Raw genomic sequence first — 23533 nt, forward strand, 5'->3', positions numbered from 1 at the left:
GCTCCGCGCCGGGCTCCCCGCGCTGCCGCGAGGCGCGGGCGCCTCAGGCCCGGCCGCGCGTGGCCCCAACCGCCCCGGAGCCTCCCCCGCCGCCCTCATTGTTCGGCCCCGCGGCCTCCGCGCCGCTTTTCTCCTTAATGAACGCGCTCCTCTAGGGTCAGGCTTTCCCTGACGGCCTGTTTCGTTTCCCGGGATGCAGCTGCCCTTTCGGCTCGGTGTCTCCGCCTTTCCCCGCGCTGTGATGCTCGAGGGAGCCCATAAGCGCTGGGGAAGAGGCCGCGCCAAGTTGTGCGGCGGGAGCGCCGTGCGGACCCGGCTGCGCCCGAGCGGCGCGTGGCTCTCCGCGTTTGTGCCTCGCGTGGCGTTCGTGGTGATCGATCGTGTGAAATGCTCCCCAATATCGGGAAAATCCAGGTGGAGCCAAAATCTGTGCACTGCTGCAGGCCCCCAGAACTGCTAGCCCGAGGTCTAGCTCAGTTTGACTTGACAGGGTGTTTTATTACTCAGTATATGGTTCAAAATGTACCTGTTAAATGTTATATTTCTGCCTGTACCTGTGAAGTAGGTAGAAATACGGGCTGTCTGTCCTTAGGGAAGTGTTGTGTTTGCCACCTACAGAGGGAAGTGGAAGAACAGCAGCCTTTCAGTGTTGAAATACTACCTGGTATCTTCCACTTGTGTGGCACGCACTCTTCTCAACTGACCTTTTCCTTTTTAATGTATTTTTACCATTTTATYCTGTTCTCGTTAGTGATGCCATGGCATCATGGAAATATACAGGTTGGTCTTATCTGTTAGAGATTTTTAACTTCAGCTGGCTCATCATTTCTTTCTAGCAATGCAGCTTGTTTGCAGTATTTTATATTTACCTGGCATTTATCAAATATTTTGTAGTACGTTGGAGCCTTTGTTTACCAGGCTGTTTGTCTGAGTTGAATTTAGTGAACTRAATTTGCATAAAACATCCTGAAATTTTCCCTGCCACTCCATATGTATTTAGCAAGTCTTAAGAACTGCTAGACAGCCTCTAATATTAAAACCAGTAATTATCCTCGTGAAGATCCAGCAGGTGAGTCATGTAGCGAGGCAACTCCACGAATTCAGTTAACTTTTTCTATGTGATAAGTGCTGGCCAGATCAGCCTTGAAATCCCTCATTCCAGTTTGAAGTGGTTCTTGCCTTGGCTGTTTAAAACAAGGAGAGAGCTGTGTGCGTGCAGGCTGCRTAGGCTGCTTTTGGACTAGGAAAAAGGCCAAAGAGTTTCTACATCTCTTGAGTTTTATATTTGTTTGAGCTCAGGGCAAGGATGGACACGTACTTTTCACTTCTCATCAGAATGGAGACATCTGAAATCTCTTGAAATATATCTCTTGAAATATATGAATATAACATTTAACAGTTAGCTTTTATTTAAAGATATTCTGTCACATCATCTGCCTCCACATGTGAATCCTCTCTTGGAAGTAGGTGCCCTATTTTGTTTTAAACTTCTCAAGGCTCTGTGTAACTCTAGCCTTGCCTACTTGTCTCTCAGAGTCTTATCTCATCAGCCCTGTTTTCTCTGCTCTGCTGGTGATAAACTTCAGCATCCAAGCCCCTCTTCTTTTTCTCATAGCTATCTTTACCACTCGCTGTGTTTCCCCTTCTTTGAACCTTTGCAACAAGACCGGCAACTTTTCCYGTCTCTTCCATGTCCTTCCACAAGATCCACTTCTATAATGGTTTGTCTTGTCAAGACAGCTGAGTATTTGCTGAACAAACCAATCTCACTTTGAACATAGAATCTTTGCTGACATGATAGACAAACAAATGCAATCAAATCCTATTTTGCACCCGAATGTTGCAAGTAAATTATAAATCTATAAGAAGACTTGTCAAGAAGTATCTGTGAAGAGACACTTGTATAAATTATAGTTTGTGCATTTGGCAGGACGGCAAGTTTAACTTTCTTTTCAAGAGAGACTCTGAATAGCCTATTATTAAGGAGGTGTTTAATACCTAGCTGCTCTCGCAATGTTACTTTTACTAAACTTCTGATAATGTCAGCATAGTATCAGACACAAAACCAAGTCTATAATTCTGGTCTTTAAAGATTTGGGATTAGATTTTGAGGTAATGGTTTGTACTTGGAAAAATCAAGAGAATGAAGTGATACTTCTCAGGTCAATATGCTTAATCTGGAAAATGTATTTTTTAGCAGGTATTTATTTCCCTTGGAGTCTCTCATTTCCTTTAACCATGTCTACTTTGGCTCTGGTATTTGCATGCCATATAACTTTGCTGAGGCAAGTGATGTTARTTCTATTTTATTGTTCTACTTTTTTAAAGGCAAACTGACAGTGAAGTTAATGGGCATGTGTTCCAGAACTGAATTTTTGWCTTGTAGATTATTTCATATTTCTAATCTGAATAATTCTGTTTTGAGGAGAGACTGAGCTAGTAGGTGAACTGGTTAATATTGCATGAAAAGCTAAACCTTYTTAGAAAAGCTGTCCTAATTCTTGGTATATAGTGGTAAAAGTAAACAAAATGCTGTGCATTGCGGGTTATCCAAATAGTTTTTGAAAATGTCTTTTTTTAATTAAAATCTGAACACTTGAGTTTAACTTTTTTTTTTATGAAATAACTTTAGCTTTCTTGCAAATCTCTTTGCTGAGCAGTTGAAATATCTAAAAAAAAAAAAAAAAAAAGGGTAAATATAATAAATCCTGATACCAATACCCTTCAAAACTGTTTTGCGGTCCAATTTACCTTAGTTGCTTGGAATTCTGGCAGCTAGCTATCTTTTCAGCATGTAAACTGAGTATCAAATCATCTTGCTGTGTGTGTGTATTTAGGGAAGTTATTTATATGGTCATTAAGGATCATGTCACTGCTGATACTGACAAGTAGTGGTGGCCTTTGACAAATGAACCTCTGTGCTTCATTATTACTATAAAAATAGTTAGGAATACTGACTCCCCTGTTAAAAAGAACTAAAGAACCGTTTGTGTTCTACTTCCTTTCTCAGTCCTGAACCATTTCTTTCTCTGCAATTGTGTTCTCTATAATCTTATTTCTGACCTTTATTTCCTGGTGGGGCACCTTTGCAATCTTTAAAGGAGTAAATGCAGAAATGGCATTTTGCTGTTCTRTTTGGCCTGTTTTTTTAAATCTTGTCTGGGTAGATAGAATTTGGGGCAGAGGTAGAAAGAGAACAAAGACTTTGCAATGAAGTTTTGGGTTCACATGTGTCCCCCATCAGTCTCTAATTTTTGCAGGAAGGTAGATAGGTATCAGTGTTGTGAGGATGCGGGCTGCCAGATAGCTCTTAGGTAGGCAAAGGATGTTACTTATCCCTTTGCTGTGTYCTTTCCAACAAGGAAAGAACAGTGAACTTAGGCCTTCAGTGTGCTCTTTTCCTTTCTTGCTTTCCAAGACGTGGGAGAAAGTCTTCTGTATGTGTGAGAGCGCTACGTGGTTATTTTTCTGGTTGTGACGTGGATACATTACATAGCGTATGAACAGTCACTCAGAACTTAATCTATATCAGTGTTTGGTTTGAAAGGGACTCTTCTGCTCTTCTGATGTAATGGTAGATGGCAAATACTTGGCTTTCACGTAGCAAGGGAGATCTTGGAGATAGTCATAATAGTGAAGAAAATTGTTCCTTTTAACTAGGGACTGAGAATGTCCTCTGACAAGGACATGAAAGGACTAGGATATTTGAATGTGAAAAACAGTTTGACAGCATGTGGTGTGAGGATGTTGCAGGAATAATCTGTAAGATAAAAGTAGTGGTTCATTGCCAAGGAGGAGGTTTGAGGCATGATAGGAAACTGGCAGCACATTAGAACAGATTTAGCTTTCAATCTGAAGTTAAGCATTTTTTTCCCCRTATTGCTACTTAGGTAGCAGATTTGGATTAAAACTTAAAAAAAAAAAAAAAACAAAAACAAAAAATGAAATTGCAAGAACAAACTTAAATAATCAGTTCTGTACATTACTGGCTTTAACAGATGTTTCCATAAATTAGGTCGTCATCATTATATATTGCCCAGTGTAAATATTAAATTATCTATATTTTTTCCCAGTAACTCCTACAATTGCCTTCTGACTTGAAGGGGTTGGTCAGTATARTTTCCTGTATTTTCTTTTGTCAGAGTTTTCTAAAATATTTGAATTCTCTGGACGCATGGAAAACGTGGTACAGTTAGTGGATCCCAAATCACCTTTATTTTGGTTAAGGAGAATAGCATGTGATACATGTGATGTGTTAACATTATCTGTTGGCTTCCTCAGGCACAAAATCAGTGTGATATGCTRACSAAGTAATGAAATCAGTGCCCTGTGYGTGTAGGTTGGCAACTAATGTTTTCAGAATATGATTCCACTYGAAGTTTACTTCAAAAATACCTACTGTAAAACTTCTGTGAAGCTTTATTTCTGCTTCATCTTTAAYCTTTCCATTGACATCACTAACTTGCATCAAAATATAGTCCAATATGAAGTGTTGTGTTTAAATGTGCACTGTGTTTTGCAAACAGTAAGCAGATCTGTTAATCTCGGAGAGTGTGCGTACCTTGTTTACTTCAGAAAAGTCACGTACTGATAGGGATCTCGACAAGGTCAATACTTACTGCCAGTAATGGTAATAGCAATTTAGGATTTCACACGTTGTTAAGGCAAAGCATTAAAAACAATTAAGCCTAGGAAAAACAAATTCAATAGCATGTTTGGTTTAGAGGGCAAGATGGAAATGTGTGGCAGGAATTATGTGGAAGCTCTTCCTTCAAGGAAGAGTCATTGTGTATCTAAAACAGCAGAAGGTGCTATTGCCTTTATTGTTTCYATATTGTCTCCCTCCTTTTAAGTGTGACATTTGAACCCAGCGTGGAACTTGCTGAAATGCTGGATTTACAGTTCTAACATGGTTTGGATATATATTCTAAACTACATGAATTGGGTTGAAACATTCTGGCCAATTTAACTTTTTTGGGAAAAAGTTCCCAGATCTGTGGCTTTAGTGTGTCCTCCATCATCAAGATTRCCTCTCTTTTCCAGGCTTGTTTAGGACTTCATGATACCCTGCCGTGGAGTGGAACCAGCACCTGAGTTTGTGTTACAGCTGGGGCGGCTGGGGCTCTTGATCTGTGGATTGGTCTTAGCTCAAGTCTCAGCCTTGCTGCTCGCCCTAGAGCTGCAGGTCCTGGAACTGCTGCGTTCCTGGTAATGTGTCAGTCCTGGGGCCACAGGCTGGGAGGCAGTGGGCTTTCAGCAAAGCCGTGATGTGGCTGGTGCACATGAATGTGTGCGAGCGAGGTGGGGATCTTCCTGATTTTTAGMGTTCTGGAGCTCCCTTGGGGTCTGTGGTAGCCTGGTCCTGCCTCTTGCTTCCCAGGYCTGCATCTCAAAGCCTGTCCCAGCAACAGGGGATTCTGCCTCYGATCATAGACTTTGTTTAAAAAACAAAGCAAACAAAAAAATATATTCTGTGAATTGACATGCTTCTGTTAAATTCTGTTATGCTGATTTTTATTTTTTTATTTTTTTAAATTAACTGACTGAATCTCTTGGATAATTCCTATAGTATATATATGGTCATACACAATGCATTCCTGCTTTTGAATAGTTTTTCAGTGACAACTTGGTTAATTCAATCTCTTTGTTCAGTCTTTCACCATAATGTAACTGGAGTCTTCAAAGTTTGGGAAAGTGTCTGGTACAGCTCAGTCAGTCTTAACACAGAGTGACTGAATACTGCCCTTTGTTCCCTGCTTTGTTCCCAGTTCTTCCTACCCAAACAGATATTTATTATCTCAGCCTTACCTGCTTGCTGCTTGTCACCTTTGCTAAGAGGTAAATAGAAGTGATGCTTTCCTCTTATAGGCTGCTTGCTTGTTCAGTGAAACTTTGCAAGATCAGAGGTTGAAAGTTCTTATACTACTCCCTGCCCTTTTTGTTTTCTCCTTCTCAATTTTATTCTCAGAAAGGYAGGCTGGGCAGTCGTGATTTTTAAAATTGAAATACATACCTTGTATAAATTAATGTCTAGCTGTTCTCTTAGGAATATTGTATTTCACAAGCAYTTATTGCCTAAAATTTTCTGGACTTAGGCCACTTCTTAAGCTAATGTTAGTTAACAGTCCAGATCTTCCCACAGTGAATCCATCAACAGTTTGAGCCCAAAGACTAACTTGCAGTAGTTGAGGTGTTTGTGTTAGAGGACACTAATCTCAGACGTGAGGCAGGGTTAATGTGTTTCAGTCTGTAATTTCTTCAATAATCCCTCCTGAATCTGGCAAAACTCTTCTTAAAGGTGGGGTTCTAGGTCAGTTTAAATTCACAGAAGTTCAGGCTACCGTCATCCCGCCCCTCAGCTTGTACTTGGCTGCTCAGCTGCCTCTGGGATCTGAGTTGAATAAAAATCTAATCACTTCCCTGTTTTTGAGGATTAGCTCTTTTGTTGGCCATTTCCCTGAATCAGCGCTCCACATGACTGCGTAAATGCCAGTGCTGGTGTGACATGGGGTGGGATCATGTGCAGGGGCTTAGGAGAATGGGATTGTGGCACAGCAGGCTTGCTCCCGGCTGAAGTTGCTGTGGAGCCTGCTCTGCGATGCTCCAGAGCCGGCCGTGTTGTCGTGACATTAGGAAGTGGCTGCATTACGCTGTAGACRAGCTGCTCTACCCAAGGGTTACCTGAAGCTTGCAGCTTTGTGTACAGGGATGGATGAAACTGTCCTTACAGGTCAGGTGTTGTTAAAAGTATCAACCAGATAGTTATTACAGCCTGTTCTAAATCTACTATCAGCCTATACTAGTTATACTTGAATGATTTTATATTTAATTTTGTATTACTAGAGGGTGTTTTTCTTGACTTACTTTATATTTGGTAGCATGCATTCAAAAAAAAAAAAAAAAAAAGGAAAGTGTCAGATATATTGTGTTGTCTCCTTTATGAACTGCTGCCTCAAGACAGCAGTCGAGCTGTCTTGAATCAAGCTCAGGATGAGCTTTGCCCCTCACATCAAGCCATTATTTCTATTGGCAGAAGATCCACTTCTGATAACTTATCTCACGTAACAAAAWATCACTAGTTTCTTTCTCCCTGTTCTTAATGTGCTTATTGGCTTTTTGAGCTGTTCCTGGCTCTRTTTAGCTTTCTCAAGAAGCTGAACCAGTTTCTTTGGGCTAGAAGATAGTGAAGCTGCTTTCTACCAAAATATTTGGTGAAGATTAGTGTAATGGCAGCTCTGATGCTTGAGTTTTAAGATGGTTGTGCCCATGTATAGCATAACTGAAATTGCAAGTCTTAGTTGCAGATTTGACCAATGTATTGGTTTGGGACTAAAGCCAGTTTGTAAGAGTTSAGCTTCCTTCAGAGCAAGGAATCGTGCAAATATTGAGTCAGGCATAACTTCACTCACCTCAATAGGCTGAACTGACATGTGACACATGAKTGGAGCCTCAAAATGCCAGTTGTGTAATTATAGAACTGTTAATCAGCTTTCTCTTCAAATAAAAAGATAATTAATCTACAAGACCAGGTTAATGACATTTAAAATGTCGAAGTATTACCTGAGTTCACCTGTGTTCTCTCACTATGGWATCGTCCAAACTGTAATTTCCAGAATTCCATTAAACAGCAACTTTAGTAGCACTTCATCATGAAAGTGTTAACTGGTGTGTGGCCGAGGGTGACCTGCTGGCCGAGATCCTGAAGGAAGGAGTGATGGATCTGGAAGGAATTACTGCTCATCGTAGTAGTCTTGTGCCCCTGGGACAAGAGCTGGGAACCAGTGATACTGCAGCTGAGAAATATTCCAGACAACTTTCTAGGAAACAGGTCTGCCGTTGCAGTGCCAGAGCCCCTGGGGGCAGAGCTGCTTGGAAGCCTGTTTCCATTCACACGCTGAGATTTACTGACCCCTTCGTGTCCTGCCGAAAGTGCTCGTGGCCTCGCGCTGCCAGCTCGCCCATGGGGCACCTCCAGTAGCCCCTAAAGTGCCTGTGTGAGGGGTGATGAGCAGCCCTGTGGGGCCCGKGACGGACGTCAGCCTCCAAACTGGCTGTGTAGGTGGAGGCACCGAGATGCAGAAATATCCCCTTCAATAATCTTTGTCCCTTTAGGTTGCACCAACTTCAAATGCTTTTGGGGGGATTTGTGTCTTTGTCTCATTAAGTGATTGATCTGTCTTATTCTTGGATTCTTTTACAAAAACCTTACGCAGAAAAATCCTTTTAAGTTCTCAAGCTGTATGAAAAATGCAGCTTGTATATGTACTGTTCTCATTGTGAATTAGGCTTTCCATCTTAACCCATCTTTCTCCGTGGAGTTGGGGCTCTTTAACTGCCAAACTCCTTGTAATTGTTTAGATGAAACTGTGGTGTCTTTTATGTTGCTTTATGGGGAGAGAGGGCAGAAACACTCATCATCCTGTCCTAGTTGGTGCCTGCGGTTTCTGTTACAGGTGGATGTCTTGCAGTGATGAAAGCTGCTACTAATCAAGTCATGTTTGAATATGTTGATCTAGTCATAGCTGGTGCTCTGTGGGCTACCAGAAGTATCTGGTGCTACAACAGCATTTGACAGGCATCAGAACATGCACTAGATCTTGGGATGTGTGTATTTTTGTGTATGTGTGTTTGTTTCTACACTGGTGTAGATAACACGCAAGTTTTTTTTAATATATACCTTCAGAAAAATCATATTTTCAGCCTGTGAAAAATATTTTGGGTTGATATGCATGCATTCAGACAACATATAGAATACAGGTAGAGTTCACAGAGAACTATGAGGAGGAATTCACATGAGTTAATTTAGGCGAGTCTCCCTTGACACCCTTGTTGGAGAGGGAGTTTGAGCAGCTGTTTCCTCTTGAATTTTTGCTTCATTCTCAGCAGAGAGAAGCTAGAAAAATTAGCACAGCTAAAGTCAAGCTAGTCTCTTGAGTAGAACTAGCAGATCTTTTTTTTTTAGTCTTCTGGATAAATATCAAAATCTGCATGTAGGACAAGGAATCTCATGTGAATAATTAACGTATTAATAGCTGGATTTTAATTATACTGTGAATTAGAAAGAACTATCTTGATTGCCCCTTGAGAGCGGATGTTATTCTCAAACCCAGTGAATCTGCTCACCTAATACGTGACCCTGGGCCGTACCTTATTGCTTCATTGGCAGCTCTCTGTGAAACAAAGAAATGTTACCTTAGCTTCCTTTTTGTTTTTTTTTCTTTCCTGAACATCAGGATACAGTTGCTTAAAAATAATACATTTTAATGTCGCAAGTCTCTTGCGTTTTCTTGCTTGCTAAAAGAAGTGTGCTGGGGGAGATTACTTTGATGCAGTTTGACAATATCCTTATACTGCCTCTTGTGCTGTGGGGTTTCACTGGAAGTAAGTAGGTATACTGGAAAAACTAATAAACAAGATTAAYTTACAATAATATTGTAATCCCTCAAGGTCATTGAGCTGTTTCRTTTTCAGAATATGTTGAATGATATATTTAATTTTGAAACGTTATTATTTAGACTTGTGATATTTAGTGTAGTTGCTTTGCAGGTAGCTCAGCTTTTGGTAACCTGCAGTTTGGTATCAAGGTTTGGTGGCAGAGCTGTAAGAACTATTTACTGTTTCTTCCATATGCTTAGGTAGACGATAGTATATTTCTCTGCAATTATCAAAAACTTTTTTTGTCCGCAGATGATTCTGCTTTTCAGCTGCTAATGCTTCGCTTGGCACGTTGGTGCGTTCAAGTACATGCAAGTGCTTGATAAAAGTTTTGTATTTTTCTTTCAGAACTGGACACCCAACTCAAGGGCTCATGCTTGCAGAGGCAGCCGCATRAGACCAGGATAAGGGAAACAAAAAAAAATTCTCTTACTTGCCTCCCTGTTAGATGTATCCAGCTCTAGTTTTAAATCGGTGGTTAAGAACTGGATGTCTGTGGTTGTGTTTTAGTTGACAATTCTGCGCACACAGGAAGGATGATCTGATAGAAAATATCATAGTATTTTCGTAAACAGTATGGTGAAATAGAACACTTGTAGCAGCCTCAGTGTTAGCTTAGAGATGGAATGAATGACTTATGTCTTATGCAAAACACTATCTTGTCTAACTTGTCTTTACAATTACAGGAGCACTAGGATTAATGGTGCTCCTGGTGTGCTTTGTGAGCACAGGAAGACCCTGTGAACAGTCAGATGCTCTTCAACTTGCAGGCGAAGAGGTGCAGGTGGGGAGTGTGAGACACTGCTTGCAGGGACTCTTAAGAGCTCTGGCCATTGGTGTGTTGACTAAAATAGGAGTTTTTCCTTTTGCAGGGGGCCAGTAGTGGGATGTTTGTGTGCTAATGTGTGTGGGAGGGCAAAGACTAGGAGTTTGGGCAGTAGCCTCCACAATAAGGTTCTTGTAAATAAAGTAATAAAGTGCCCGAATTCTTTTTTTAAATGATTCTTTACAGATTTGCTAACGAGGTGCGCGCTTTTTTTTTTTTATTTTTTTTTTTTTAAACTAAAAAACACTTAGAAGTTCTCCCTGATACTGTCTAAAGACAAGTTGTTAGAAACTTCACGGTCCTTAGCTGTGGTCGGATGCTATCGCCTATTTCAGATGACCACTTTTGTGTTCTCTTGTTCTCCCCCTCTTACCTCTGCCACTTACTTAAATATTACTGATCTATGATAACTTAAAAGTGAGTGTAAGCCTCTCTATTTTTCAGATATTAGGAGGGTTGTCCTGTTCTAACTATGTGAAGCATCCTGCAGTGATAATAAGTTTCCATTACCCTAGTGAGTTAATAATGGCCTGCTTAGGTTGTCAACCACCAAAATCCTCACTGTAATAATAGAGAAGTCTCTTTCTTCATATGGCATAAAAAATAAATCAGATCTGTAAATGAAGTAGGTTAAAAAGTGGTAGAGCGAGACCAACAGCTTACACCCTTCCTATTTGATTTTTGTAGTTCTAATGTGCTTCAGCATGCGTTAATCGGCTGTTGTTGTACTTCAAGAGCAAGAAAGGGAGGACCTTATTTAAATCTGCAGACATACAAATCTCTAATATATTCTTCACGCTAGATCAAGTGAACTAGTAACTGGTGTTCTGGCTGTGAATAAATTTCAGAGTTGAGTTTTTTATTCTGATGTGTATATAGAATTAGAAACAATTTGAGGGTCTGATTAATTATTTCTTAGTGACAAGAGCCTGCTTCTACTCTCTGTTCTTGAGGTGGCCACCACTAACTCTTTTTTTTCATACCCTAATCTGTACCCCTTAGGTCATAGGKGAAGGATTGGAAGTTGCTTGAGAAAGCCAACACATCCAGGCACCATGAATTGTTCTTCCCCTGGTAGCTCACCCCAAGCCTCATTGCTTCTAAGAATACAACAGGAGTTTATGGAGTTGTCTGCTCCTGTGCCATGCTTTGKGTGAAGTGAGCCCAGTACTTCCTAGGTATCTGCTGGACCAGAGGAGTTCCTTCARGTGCCGCAAATGTGGTGAGCAACCAAGTGCAGTCTCCTGAGGCGGCATCAGTGCTCGCCCAAAGTCCTGGCACCCTCCCTGTGCAGGAAGGAAGTGGGAAGACTTGCAGTCAACAGTAAGACTAAAATGACTGTAGGTTGCAAATAAGCAACCAGTGTTAAGGGAGATGAGGATGTAGGTGATGCGACTGTATCACCATGGACAAGGAGAGGAAAGTAGACTACTAAAAATGGAAGGGTGTTTTAATTTAAATTCGTGGCTGGACTTCATTAAAAATTGATTTTGAACATGGGATTTTGGCAAAAACAAGCAGTGTTTGTATGGCTTGTTTTCAAGCCACCTATCTGTTTTGGTAATGTGATGGGTTGTTGGTGTCTTTGCTTTAGTCTCTCATTTTAATGAAGTGGGAATTGGACTTGATTCTGAAAAAGCTCTCTGAAAAGCTGTGGCTGGTGTTTTCTCGCTGTGATTACCATGCATTCCCTTTCTATCCYTTTTTTCTTTTTAATCCTTTTTATCATAAATTAAGGAATATATGGGGAAAGAGTTCCTCTCTTTTAAAAATGTGGAGAGCTACCTCCCAGTTAGTTGCCTTTGAGTAAAAGTTTTGGTCTGTGTTTTGGTGTATCCCCAATAATGGGGATTAAGTAGGTGGAGTCTGAATCTAAATATAACGTATTCATATGTTATAATAATATATCTTATTATAATTATTCCCCAAATAATTACCTTTTCCTGGAAAATCAAAGTTAAAAATAAAGACTTCAAAATATTAAATTTGCTGTTGTATGTTGATGATCTTTTGAGTTACCTATTAAAAGGCATGTTGACTCACATTTTATATATTTTGAATATGATGCATTGTGGTTATTTGAAAAATTCCCGCAGTTGCTACCTGTTCTATAAAAAGCAAATTGGAATCATTTTAGCAAAGTTTAGGAGATGGATGTAAAAATCACTTTTAGAGAAGTTCCAAGTGTTCTTTGCATCTCAACCTGCACGTGGGCTTGGTGAGTTAAATGGAGACCTGTTGCGTCAGGGAAGAATTTGATGAAACAATAGCTGCTCTGTTGGAGACCTAGATTGCTGGGAAGACTGTTCAGAGCAAATCTCCTGAACTGTTTATTAAAGAATAGGGTTGTTGGAGGTTTTTATTCTACAGCAAGGGAGCCGTTGATAGTAAGATTCATATCKCTGCTCACTGGATTGAGGTTACTTTCTGAATACACTGAGCGGTAGGATTAACAGAACACTTCCATTGACTGTCCTCTTTCCTTCCYTGTTCTCTCAGTACTTTTTATTCAAAAATAATATTTCTTTTTGCCTTTAGGCAGAGTATTTTCAGGCATGTACTGATATTCTCATTGGAGAAATATTTAAACCCAGAAAACTAGAGCTGTTGCTTTCCTAGCAATGATGTTAAGCCAGGTGACATACCAGTGACATCTTCTGTGCAGGGTCAGAATGGTCTGTGTCTGAACTAGCTCAGTTCAGTATTTTGGGAAAGCAAATAAACCAGCTAAACAACTCTTCCCTGCAGATAAAGCTACARGGAAAATAAAGATTTTTGATTTTTTTCTCCCTCTAATGCAGAAATACACCTGCAAGAATTTACATTTTAATATATTGAACAGCACTTTGGGGTTCAAGCGGTAWCATTCATCCTTTAGGGTGACATGTTTGGTAGGAATATATCAAGGCACTCTGTATAAATGTTTTTTTGCACTATGGTAATGATAAGGCTTAGTCACCTTTCTAGTATTGCACATGTCCATAACTTCTACAGAAAATTTTCAAAAATGGTAAGGTTTGGTGATACTGTGTTTGTTGACAAACTTCCTAGGTGTACCTATGTGTGTATGTAGTCTCTGGGCAGAAAGTGCTGGAATTCTTCAGCAAGGAGCATTTTAAATATAGTACATAATGCTAGCTTTTTTTTTTTTTTTTTTTTTTTGGTTAAGAAAAAAAGGTAGTAATTACAGAGGTATGTAATTTTAAATTGTAAGGAAAGAAGTGGTTTGCTAGAGCCAAGAGTTTAAAACAAACGTTGGTAAATATATAGCATCAAACTGCTTGCCTCTCCTCCGTCCCTCTTCCCCCATATTTATGTTAAATTCTCTGCAGTTTTGAAGATTTTCTTTTAATGAAAAATGTTGCCTTGAGGAACAAAGTTTCATTTTTGTTAGATTTTTTTTAACGTGGTGTTTTAGGTTCTTATTTTGGCAATAGCATATATAGCCATCTTTCTCGTAACTTTCCATTCTCAACACAGTGAAGTTGTTTAGTTTATTCTGGGATATATATCTGGATTTTTTTCAGTGAACTTGATATTAAGAACAGGCTGAGATACTTTCACTAGAGATGCTTGCAGATTTGAAACTTCTGCTGGAAATCTTTGCAATGGGGGCACATTTTATGTCATGTCACCTCTTCCCATAGAGGGAGAAAAAAAAAAAAGCTGTATGAATTCTAACCTATTTGATATGCATTAGCTTAAATTGTGGCAGTGTTCATCCTGAATGTGTATGTAAGGGGCAGTAACTTGGCTATGGGTCTCTTCTTGACAAGATAAACTGAGGAGATTCCCAAGTCCAAGATAGCTTTTCCAAGTGTTGTAAAGTTTCGCTCGTTGGTTGCGAGTGACCTGGAYGTGTAGGGAAGCTGGTGGCTGTGTGGTGGTGACCGCTGTACTTAGCTGCAGATGGTTTCTGTTGTACCTTCCTGTTCTGGGGCTTGCTGAAACTTTCCATGTTAGTTCTTTCGACAAATGGAAATTTCAGCTTTTTGGAAAACTGGGGGTGGATAAGGAAAGAAAAAAGTGTATAGAGCCTACTTGCTTTTATTAAGGGACAAACAAAATTGGAAGATTGTTTCCTTTAAAAGCTGTTGCGTTTATTGAAGATCCATTTGGTACAAAGACTAGAAAGCTGGAATGTGAGATGCTGTTGAAACTGCTGTTGCTTCTAACTTGGAAACTAAGGTCAAACATCTAAAGAATCAGTAATTGTCCTTTCTGTATTCTCATCCTTCCTCGAAGTTTTGCTTTGGGTTTATTTTAATACATGTCAATTTCCTGATCCAGCTGTTCCGTTTTATATTAAAGTTGTCAGCAGAACTGCTAGGTTGATATAGGGTGTCACAGATTCAAGAGTGACTTTTTGGGGGAAAAGTTTATAGTTTTGTAGCAACTATTCCGTAACACACAAACCTCCAAAAACATGCAGTGTTAACAAATAATAAATCCCTTCATATGTGAACAAGGTCAATTATTCTAGTATCTCTACAACTGCCATATTTACAACTGCCAATTTACATATTATAAAGTCATGTGGGTTATTTTGAGATATTGCCCAATAGGAAAGATGTGTCTGAATTTTTTTCTACTTAAAAATCAAATTTGTTGGATACACTGAAGTGTCATTGTATAGGGAGACTTGCTAGAAATGCCCACCATAAAATTCAGTAAAGGTAACCTGAGGAATTCTGTTATCATTAGCAGATATACTCAAATTATTTTACTTCTGTAAGTGGTGCTTTGAAGTGCTAATGTTATTGCTGAAGCAAAAATAACCAATAGTCTAAAGTGTTATGGTCAAATTTTTTGTGTGTGGTTTTGTTGTTTGTTTATTTTAAATAAAAAAGTCTGTAGTTTCTCAGGGGGCATCTGAATACTTTCTGAAGTCTGAAAAATGCTGCTGTAGATGCTCCAATTCTGACACGTTCTCCTGAGTTTGTAGCTCAGCAACTACTAGAATAAGTTTTGTTTCAAATAGGGATTACAATTGTTTTAGCAGTGGTGAAAGTGTTATGAAAGGACTTACTTATTGGAAGTGCTTTAAAGTATTTCCTTTAATCATGGTCTCAGCATGAGTTTATCTGTTCTAGCTTATTGTATCAAATCTCTGCGCTTTTTGTTTCTTAAAGTTCTTTCAGAAGTGCTCAAAGACACAGTGGACTTGACTATCTACCCCAGGATCAGTAGAAGCACAATAAGGTGACTTGCATAAGGCCTCAGTGCTTAGAACTGAGCACAAGTGACATAGGCCGCTTCGGAGCCAGGAGCCAGTGCAAAACACCTCCTGGAAAGTAAGAGATATTGCAAGTCTTGTTCCTGGGGCACAGCGGTGACCCTGCCAACTGGGAGCACTGGAGGTCTTAAGGTGGAAAAAAACTTCGTATGAAGCTTCCATTTGTAGGGGAATAAACAATGAAGGTCATTCTGGAATAATAACTGTATTAATATTTTGCTTAAATGTTTATTTAGTTTGGCAGATTTAAAACCATGGGAGAGAATACGGAGAGTTTTTTGTTTTGGTCATCTTTTGGATGCAAGTTGGAAAGGAAAGAAATTACACAATGAAAGCCCCCATTTCATGTTTAAACCACTATATATATTTTTTTTCCTAAAACCTGAAGTTTTTGCAATACTGCAGAGCTGTTGCCGTCCTGTGAAGTACACCCGTTAACATACCCCACAAAGCAGATCCTCATCACTCTGCTCAGCAGAAGTCTCCTGACTGCTGGGAGCAAAATCTAAGTGCAAAGTCTGATAAGCTTGGTATGGATTCTGGTTGCTGACTGACCTATTTTAACCCTTTGCTCACAAGGATACATTTCTGAGTCTGCTCTGAAACTGAGTTTTCTTAACTGCCTTGTGCATCATCATCTTCCTTCTGGTCATCGCAGCAGCATTCCATAAATAGATTTTTATGACATAGAAAGCACTACTGTGCAGCTGGCCTTTCTACCTTTTTTGTGTGTGTGATCTTTTATTTAAAGATCTTTATTCTTATACACTTATTGGAGATGTCTCATTTTTGTTATTCTCTTTGTACTGTTTTCTTTTCCTACCCCAGCTGCAAGCAGGAATGTTGGCTTGGGTTCTGTGCTGTAAAATCRTTTTCCTCATTCACAGCTTTGATCACCAGTTAATAAGCAATATTTCATGGAGCAATAGATGCGATTACTTGTGGTTTATAATACTTCAGACTTTGCTGCAGTCTGTCGCGTTAGGCCTGTGATGGCTTGCTCCAAGATATCCTAACTAAAATACTTAAATATCTCCTCTCCATCTTATCTTCTTCAGACTAACTGTTGATATGCAAGCTTAAACTACTGCAGTGTTGACTAGCCCCTAAATGCTKCTTACTATAAAAATAAAAGAATTTCTTGTGTTTAGAACAAAATACTGCTAATCTTGTGGTAGGAGGTAGAGCAGGGTGTTGCCATGAGCACTGCTGGAGTTGTGCACCAGCTCTCTCCCATCTTTCTTTTTCTAGTCTTGGGGAAYGGGAGGTTTTGCCTTCCTCTTCTCCCCAGCAGAGCCTGATGCCCTCTGAGTGGGAAGGTACCAGCTAGAGCCACTGTTGGGCACTCGCCTGGCGCATTGACGACCAGACTTTGCAAGGACAAAACATTGCCTGGAGGTCATGAGGAATAATGTGGGAAAGATCTGTTGGGGATGAGAAATTCTTTGAAAGAGGGCAGGCAGTTGAGGACCAGTTCTCCAGTGGACTCCATGACATGAACTGGTTCTGCCTGTAATGGTTTCTCTGTATTGTCTTACAGTGATCTTGACATTGCAGTGGGCATAGGACCAGATGCCTTTACTGAGTCTTCTGTTATAACAGGTCTAAAAATCTTTGATTCGTAGTTCCCACAGTGAACTGTCACAGGTACCCATTAATGATCTACATCAGTCTTTTTTTTTTTTTTCTCTTTAGAAACAATAGCAAACTTGAAAAAAAATCTAAATGTAGAGTGTAAATTTAAGGTGCAACATGCTGTTAGCAAAGAATAAATCTTGATGCAATCCTAATAAGGATTGCAACCGATGTTGCATAAGGTGCAGATCAACCTTACAAAGTTTCTCCCTGTTCTGAATTACTAAAAATGACATCCGAGTTCCTTTCCCAATGTGTTGCTGCAGGATGACACAGGCATCGGGCATCTCGCATAGTGTTTAGCAAGCAATTCTGAGATTATCTCATAAGACAGTGTTACATATGGGTTAAAGCAACCCTGTGAGTTAGCGTCCAGCTATTAAAGTAGGCAAATATGTGATGAAGCAAGCGCCTTCAATTCTAAGTTTCGGGAAATGTTTTGAGTTTAAGTTCCAAGTACCTCTTGGAATGGTGTTGGTGACATTTGCTTAATGAGATGAGAAGCTTCCTCATTGAGAACAAAGGTTGTCCAGATTTATGGTCCCTAGAGAACCATTAGATGTTTTTTTCAATTTCACTCCTTTTTTTTTTCATTTCTTTAACAGATTATCTAAACAGTGTTTCTTGAATTTTTATGCATCTTTACTTGGGTAGGACAAGAGATACTAACACCATTTAATTGTTAACTTTGAAAATACTACTTTAGATTCCAAGGGATTTATATGTGGCAGTAAGTGGCATTTATTAAAGAAATTCCTAATATGGACTTGCTTATGTCAAGATTTAAGCAACCACTGTTAGAGATCATTATAGACTGATGCATGATTTTGTTAGTTTTATGGGGAATGCAGAGCATATAATGATAATTGTGTTTTATAATACTGTTCAACTTCTTTATTTTTTCAGTCCCAGAAATCCTGGATAGAAAATACTTTCACCAAGAGGGAGTGTGTGTATATTATACCAAGTTCAAAAGACCCTCACAGGTAAGCTAGAAATAGTGCAAGAAATCACTGTTACCTTTTAAATTAAAATAGTGATATAAGAGGATATTGGAAAACTGTTCAATCCATAGCAAAATACTGTTTAATTGTCCTTTCTGCCTGGGAAGTCTCACTCTGTTTCTGTCTTAGATTTTTTTTTTTTTTTTTCCTTTTTATGGAGTTTTTTTTCCTCTTATGCAATCTTGGTATTGCAAAAACCTCTTGATTGGTGTTGGCCTTCTCTTTGCTGCTTTTAACCAGTTCTTTTACTGGCCAAAACTGCAGTGGAGTCTCTGTAGGGGGTTTTCTCTGTGTATTTCTTTTTTTTTTTTTCTCTTGTGTGGAGCATATCTGAAAAATCAGAATGTCCCATGGAGAAAGTACCATACAATTATATGATCTTTATTTAGATTTGAAGAACAGTGCTAGTGTAACAGTGATGTGTAAAAATAAAGCTGACAGTGATGTAAGAAAGGTTGAAAGATTCATAGAAAGGAGCGGGAAAGGAATACTCTGAAGGGAATGAGATTAATAATAGATACCAAGCAAAGACTGAAAAAAAAATCTACTTTCAGGGAAGATGAGCAAAACAAGAACACATATCAAAATAGTTTTCATCATTTAGATCCGTAAGAAAACTGAGAGTAAAAAATGAGGAAATAGGGTTTTAGAGAGGAGGTGGAGTCTAAGGAAGAGATTTTAACTAAGAGATTTTAAATCTGTTGAACACTTTTATAGTGAACTAGATATATGCTACTAAAAATCAAGTCAAGTTACTGGTACCTGTAGCATTTTTTTTCTTGTRGAATTTAGTCTTACTTGTAGAAGTTACCTTTGCTGATTATCATAGGTGAAATTCAAGAGTTCCTACAATAAATTAACTTGGTGTGCATAGCCATAGCATCTGGATCACTGATGTGAAATGAAGAAATAGATTGCAAACAATTTGAAAACAGTTTTGAATTTTGTATTTTGACAGTTTTGTCTGCTTTGAAATATGAAAATTATTGACACTATAGCTTTTTAATCACAAAATACTTTTAGGAGCTTGTTTCCAGGGAGAATAGAAGGAACAAAGCAAATACTTTAGAGTTTTAAAGTTATTGTGAATAATTCATCACTCTGCTTAAAACTATGTGACCTGAGGAAGCTTTTGGATTTATGGCTGTGATTGTAGCACATGGAAAATTTGCAAATGTAAATTAAGTAATTAGGAAGCTGTTAAAATTTCCAGAGCTTTTTCAAAAGAACAAAATGGTCTTCACACTTGTCCTTTTAGTTTAACTCATGTGTAGCACAAAAGGGAACTTACACTTTCCCCATCAGATTTTTTCCTTCAGTTTCTAAGAATCACATATTGTTGTACCTGAATTATATGTAGCTGGTTTAAATGTAGACAAAATCCAAGAGGTCATATGTAGGCAACAGTTTGTTTTTTTTGGTAAATACCTTTTTGGTATTTTTTTTTTTTTTTAGCAATTGCCAGAATTAATTTWAAAAAAATAACAGTAGGATATAATCTTCAAGGATAAAATTCAACAATGGTTTATGCTCTAAGTTTGAAAAAGGTTGACATGACTATATAATTTCTGCAGTTTTTTATCTGTGCCTGTTTCACTTGTATACTAGTGAATGGTTAACACTGCTTTGAGAAATGTAGAAAATGGTGATGTAAACTTAATTACTCTGTTAACTTGAATAACACTATAAGCAGCAAACAAACATAAATTGTTTATGATGGAAATGGTTAGAAATAGGAAGCTTTTTTATATAAAAAACCAGCTGTGTAAAGACATAGCTATAAAGTTTATTCAGACATCTCCCTGCTCCATGCAATTTAGCACTGATAAAATAACACTGTTCCCACATATACAGTTCAACTTGTATTTTCATATGAAGTATCAGTTTGTACATGAGAAGTGGTGTGACTTTTTTCCTGTTAGCACTTGAACTTGAGTTAACTCATATATTTAAATGGTATTTCTTACAGATGCCTTCCAGGATGTCAAATTTGTCAGCAGCTTGTCAGGTAAGTGTTCATTTAGTTCTTCACTCTTTTTAGTGTTTTCTATTTTCCATTAAGTATAGGCTTTCATACTGGAGAAGTTTTTCTAAGAAGTTTTGAACATGAAATGTTAGAATATTATCTTTAAAAAAGATCAGTTTGCAATACATGTATCACTTATAAATATGACACAAAATTCTTGATACAAAGAATTTATTTTTTTTCTCTCTCTTCTTCCTGAACTCTTATTCTGGATTCTAATTCTCTTTGTCAGTAAACTTGAGTATTTTGCATAATTAGATGTCTTACTGTTTGTCCTTGTTTTAAATACTTATGGCAACAAGGCTTCTTCTAGGGAAGAGGCTTACATGATATATAGGATATTTGCCTTAAGGCATAAATGTAATCCATCTCTGTTATGGATAAAATCATTTTTTCTCACTAGCCTTCTGATGTTTGTTAGCATTCAAGTCTTCTGAACCATATGCTGTGGTGCAGGTGCTGTTGTGGCCGCTTGGTCAGGCAACATGCCTGTTTTACTGCGAGTCTGGCTATGAAATACTCCGATGTGAAGCTGGGTGAAAACTATAATAATCAGGAAATAGAAGAATGGTCAGTGGAAAAGCATACAGAACAGACTCCTACCGATGCTTACGGCGTCATCAACTTTCAAGGTGGCTCTCATTCTTACAGGGCTAAGGTATGTATGGCACTTTTTTTTTTCCTAARTGACTTAATAAAGGTGGTGGATGATATCTTAAAAACATCTAATTTAGAAAAAATCCAGTATTTTCAAAAACTCGTTTTTCTAGGATATCTTGTCAGCAAAATGAAATAACGTTTTATTTCTATAGCTTTTTCTCCATTCTAAAACTTGTTTTCCGAACTCATAACTATTAACTATGTCTCAGCCCAAATTTGAGGCACAATGTAAACTTGTCCATTTATTTGATCTACTGTGCTTCATGGAAATAAGTTAAATCTTCTGTTGTGAGGGTTAGGAAAGAAATACATTTCCTAAAACGTTTTCTGGTTTTGTTTTTTTTTATCTTGCTTCTTGATGGTTCTTAGAAGAACCATTTAGGAACCTTTAAACTCACCTTTTTTTTTTCCTTACGTCTTCAGTATGTGCGATTGTCATATGACACTAAGCCTGAAGCTATTCTGCAGCTTATGCTTAAAGAATGGCAGATGGAATTGCCGAAGCTTGTTATATCTGTACACGGGGGCATGCAGAAATTCGAACTTCACCCACGCATCAAGCAGTTGCTTGGCAAAGGCCTTATTAAAGCTGCAGTAACAACAGGGGCCTGGATTATAACTGGAGGAGTTAACACAGGTAAGAAAAGCACAAATGAAGGTGCACGGTTAACTGAATTATGGTTTATAAAAGCCCAAAGGTTTAATGGATGCCTCTCCGTATCTTAAAGCCAAGTGTTTTTTCAAGTTTTAGTTAGGTCAAGTAAACATAAAATATTTTATTATGCTTGAATGTAACATAGCTTGAAATAGGCTGCTCTCTTGTCTCTCTGGGACAAACAACACAATGGTTTTCAAACTATGAGAGGAAAAACTTCCATTTCTCATTGCTTTATTTGTGATTAAAACAAGTGCAATAGATGCTGGAAGCTGTTTCTTAGTTCTCTCTAGGCTAATACTTATTACGTAGCATTACTAATAATATGCAGTGATGTATCTCCTAGTAGCTATCTGCTTCTTAACCGGCCAGATGAATAAAAGAGGTATTTCTTAAAGGTATTGTTTAATAAGACTTGGTATTTAATATGGATTTAATGGATTTGTTTTTGTGTGCAAACAGGTGTTGCAAAACATGTTGGTGATGCTCTAAGAGAACATGCTTCCAGATCATCTCGGAAGATTTGCACTATTGGGATTGCTCCATGGGGAGTAATTGAAAACAGAAACGACCTTGTTGGAAGAGATGTAAGGATAATCTAATTGAAATTAGATTAATTATTATAATTATCTTTGTGACTTTTTGACAGATTTGTTTAAGCGTGTTTTTTCACTGTCTTTGCATCATTGGAATGTTTGCTTTCCAGTGAAGATACACTGACATCAGTGACTTAGGAAAGATCATTAGGCTAAACAAGTTGCAAAATGGAAATGCACGGGGGGAGGAGCTTGTTCTTAAGTTTGTGGGTACTTTTTTCCTTTTCTTTTTCTTTTATTTTTATTCCTTCTCTCACTATTGGCATTTGTGGATCGTATTTGCAGAACACTCAAGTTTTGTGGAGAATTTGCATTTACAGAAGATAAAAAAAATGAAATTTTTGATGCTGAATCTTCCAGGCTAGTATTTGTGAGAACGATCACAGGTTTTCTGTATGTACAGAAACCTCCTCAATGGGCTGTTACTTCTTATCTCCTGGAACTGAATTATTTTGTGATAATGACCTGTTTTCCTGCCTGAAGTTGTGCGGCAAGCTGCAGCTGTTGGCATATCCTCCCACAAGGCATAATTGCATGTGTTGGTTTTTGTTGTTTTCCCTCTAATTGTTTTATCAAGACAAATAGCTAAGTTTCACAAAGGATTTCCATCTTTAAATTAAAACATATTATTGTGTGCTTATACTTAGGTGGTTGCTCCGTATCAAACCTTATTAAATCCATTAAGCAAACTAAATGTTTTAAATAATCTCCATTCCCATTTCATTCTGGTGGATGATGGAACAGTTGGAAAGTATGGAGCAGAAGTTAAATTACGGCGAGAACTGGAAAAAACTATTAATTTGCAGCGGATCCATGCAAGTAAGTAATCATGATGACCACARACCAAGTGTTACTGTGCTTTTCTAAGATATTTACGTCAAATGTTCAAATTAAATATCACTTCATGGGGGTGTGGGGGGGATGTTTTCTAAGACTTCTTCCATTATATTCCATGTTAGTAGCTTTCCACATACCTGTGTTTAAATCATATACTTCTTCTGTCTTTTGGAAATCACTGATGGGCAGGAGGGGAAAGAGGGTTATCTAAAGACAGATCTTCACTATTCTGCAGTAGCTTGTGAGTGTTCCTGGAAAGAATTTCTTTGGTTTTGTGTGTGTTTGGTTGTATTTATCTGCTTTGCAGATCAATTTTTTTCCCCCTAGAACAGTTTTGAAACTGCATTAGCAATAGTAAAATGTTTCCGGAACAGCATTTAACTTTCATCCAGTAGAATGGGTGTGCTTGGTCTGTTTTAAAAAATAAATAAATAAAAATGAATCCTAGCATCACATATGCCCCTCCTACCTTGCTTCCTTTAATTGTTTTTAGCTGGCAAAGTGGTATGCAATTATTGCAAACATCCACAAATAGATCACTACTTCATCATCGGTTCTGCAAGAAATCCAGGTTGCATTATCCAGTGAAGAATCCGTGGCCTCGCGTATTTCTTGCACCTGTG

General features: G+C 38.4%; 1 protein-coding gene across 1 annotated transcript in view; it reads left to right on the forward strand.

The window, feature by feature from the left end:
• Positions 1–23533, forward strand: part of TRPM7 (transient receptor potential cation channel subfamily M member 7) — a 49775-nt gene that overhangs the window by 428 nt on the left and 25814 nt on the right. The window contains exons 2-7 of the mRNA XM_026045678.1: positions 18039–18118; positions 20106–20144; positions 20619–20820; positions 21246–21459; positions 21940–22064; positions 22721–22892. Of these exons, the coding sequence (XP_025901463.1) occupies positions 18039–18118; positions 20106–20144; positions 20619–20820; positions 21246–21459; positions 21940–22064; positions 22721–22892 (832 nt within the window). The remainder of the gene's footprint in view (positions 1–18038; positions 18119–20105; positions 20145–20618; positions 20821–21245; positions 21460–21939; positions 22065–22720; positions 22893–23533) is intronic.

The sequence above is a fragment of the Nothoprocta perdicaria genome, unplaced genomic scaffold, assembly GCF_003342845.1.
Source record: "Nothoprocta perdicaria isolate Ctin4 unplaced genomic scaffold, notPer1 scaffold_41, whole genome shotgun sequence".
Lineage (NCBI taxonomy): Eukaryota > Metazoa > Chordata > Aves > Tinamiformes > Tinamidae > Nothoprocta > Nothoprocta perdicaria.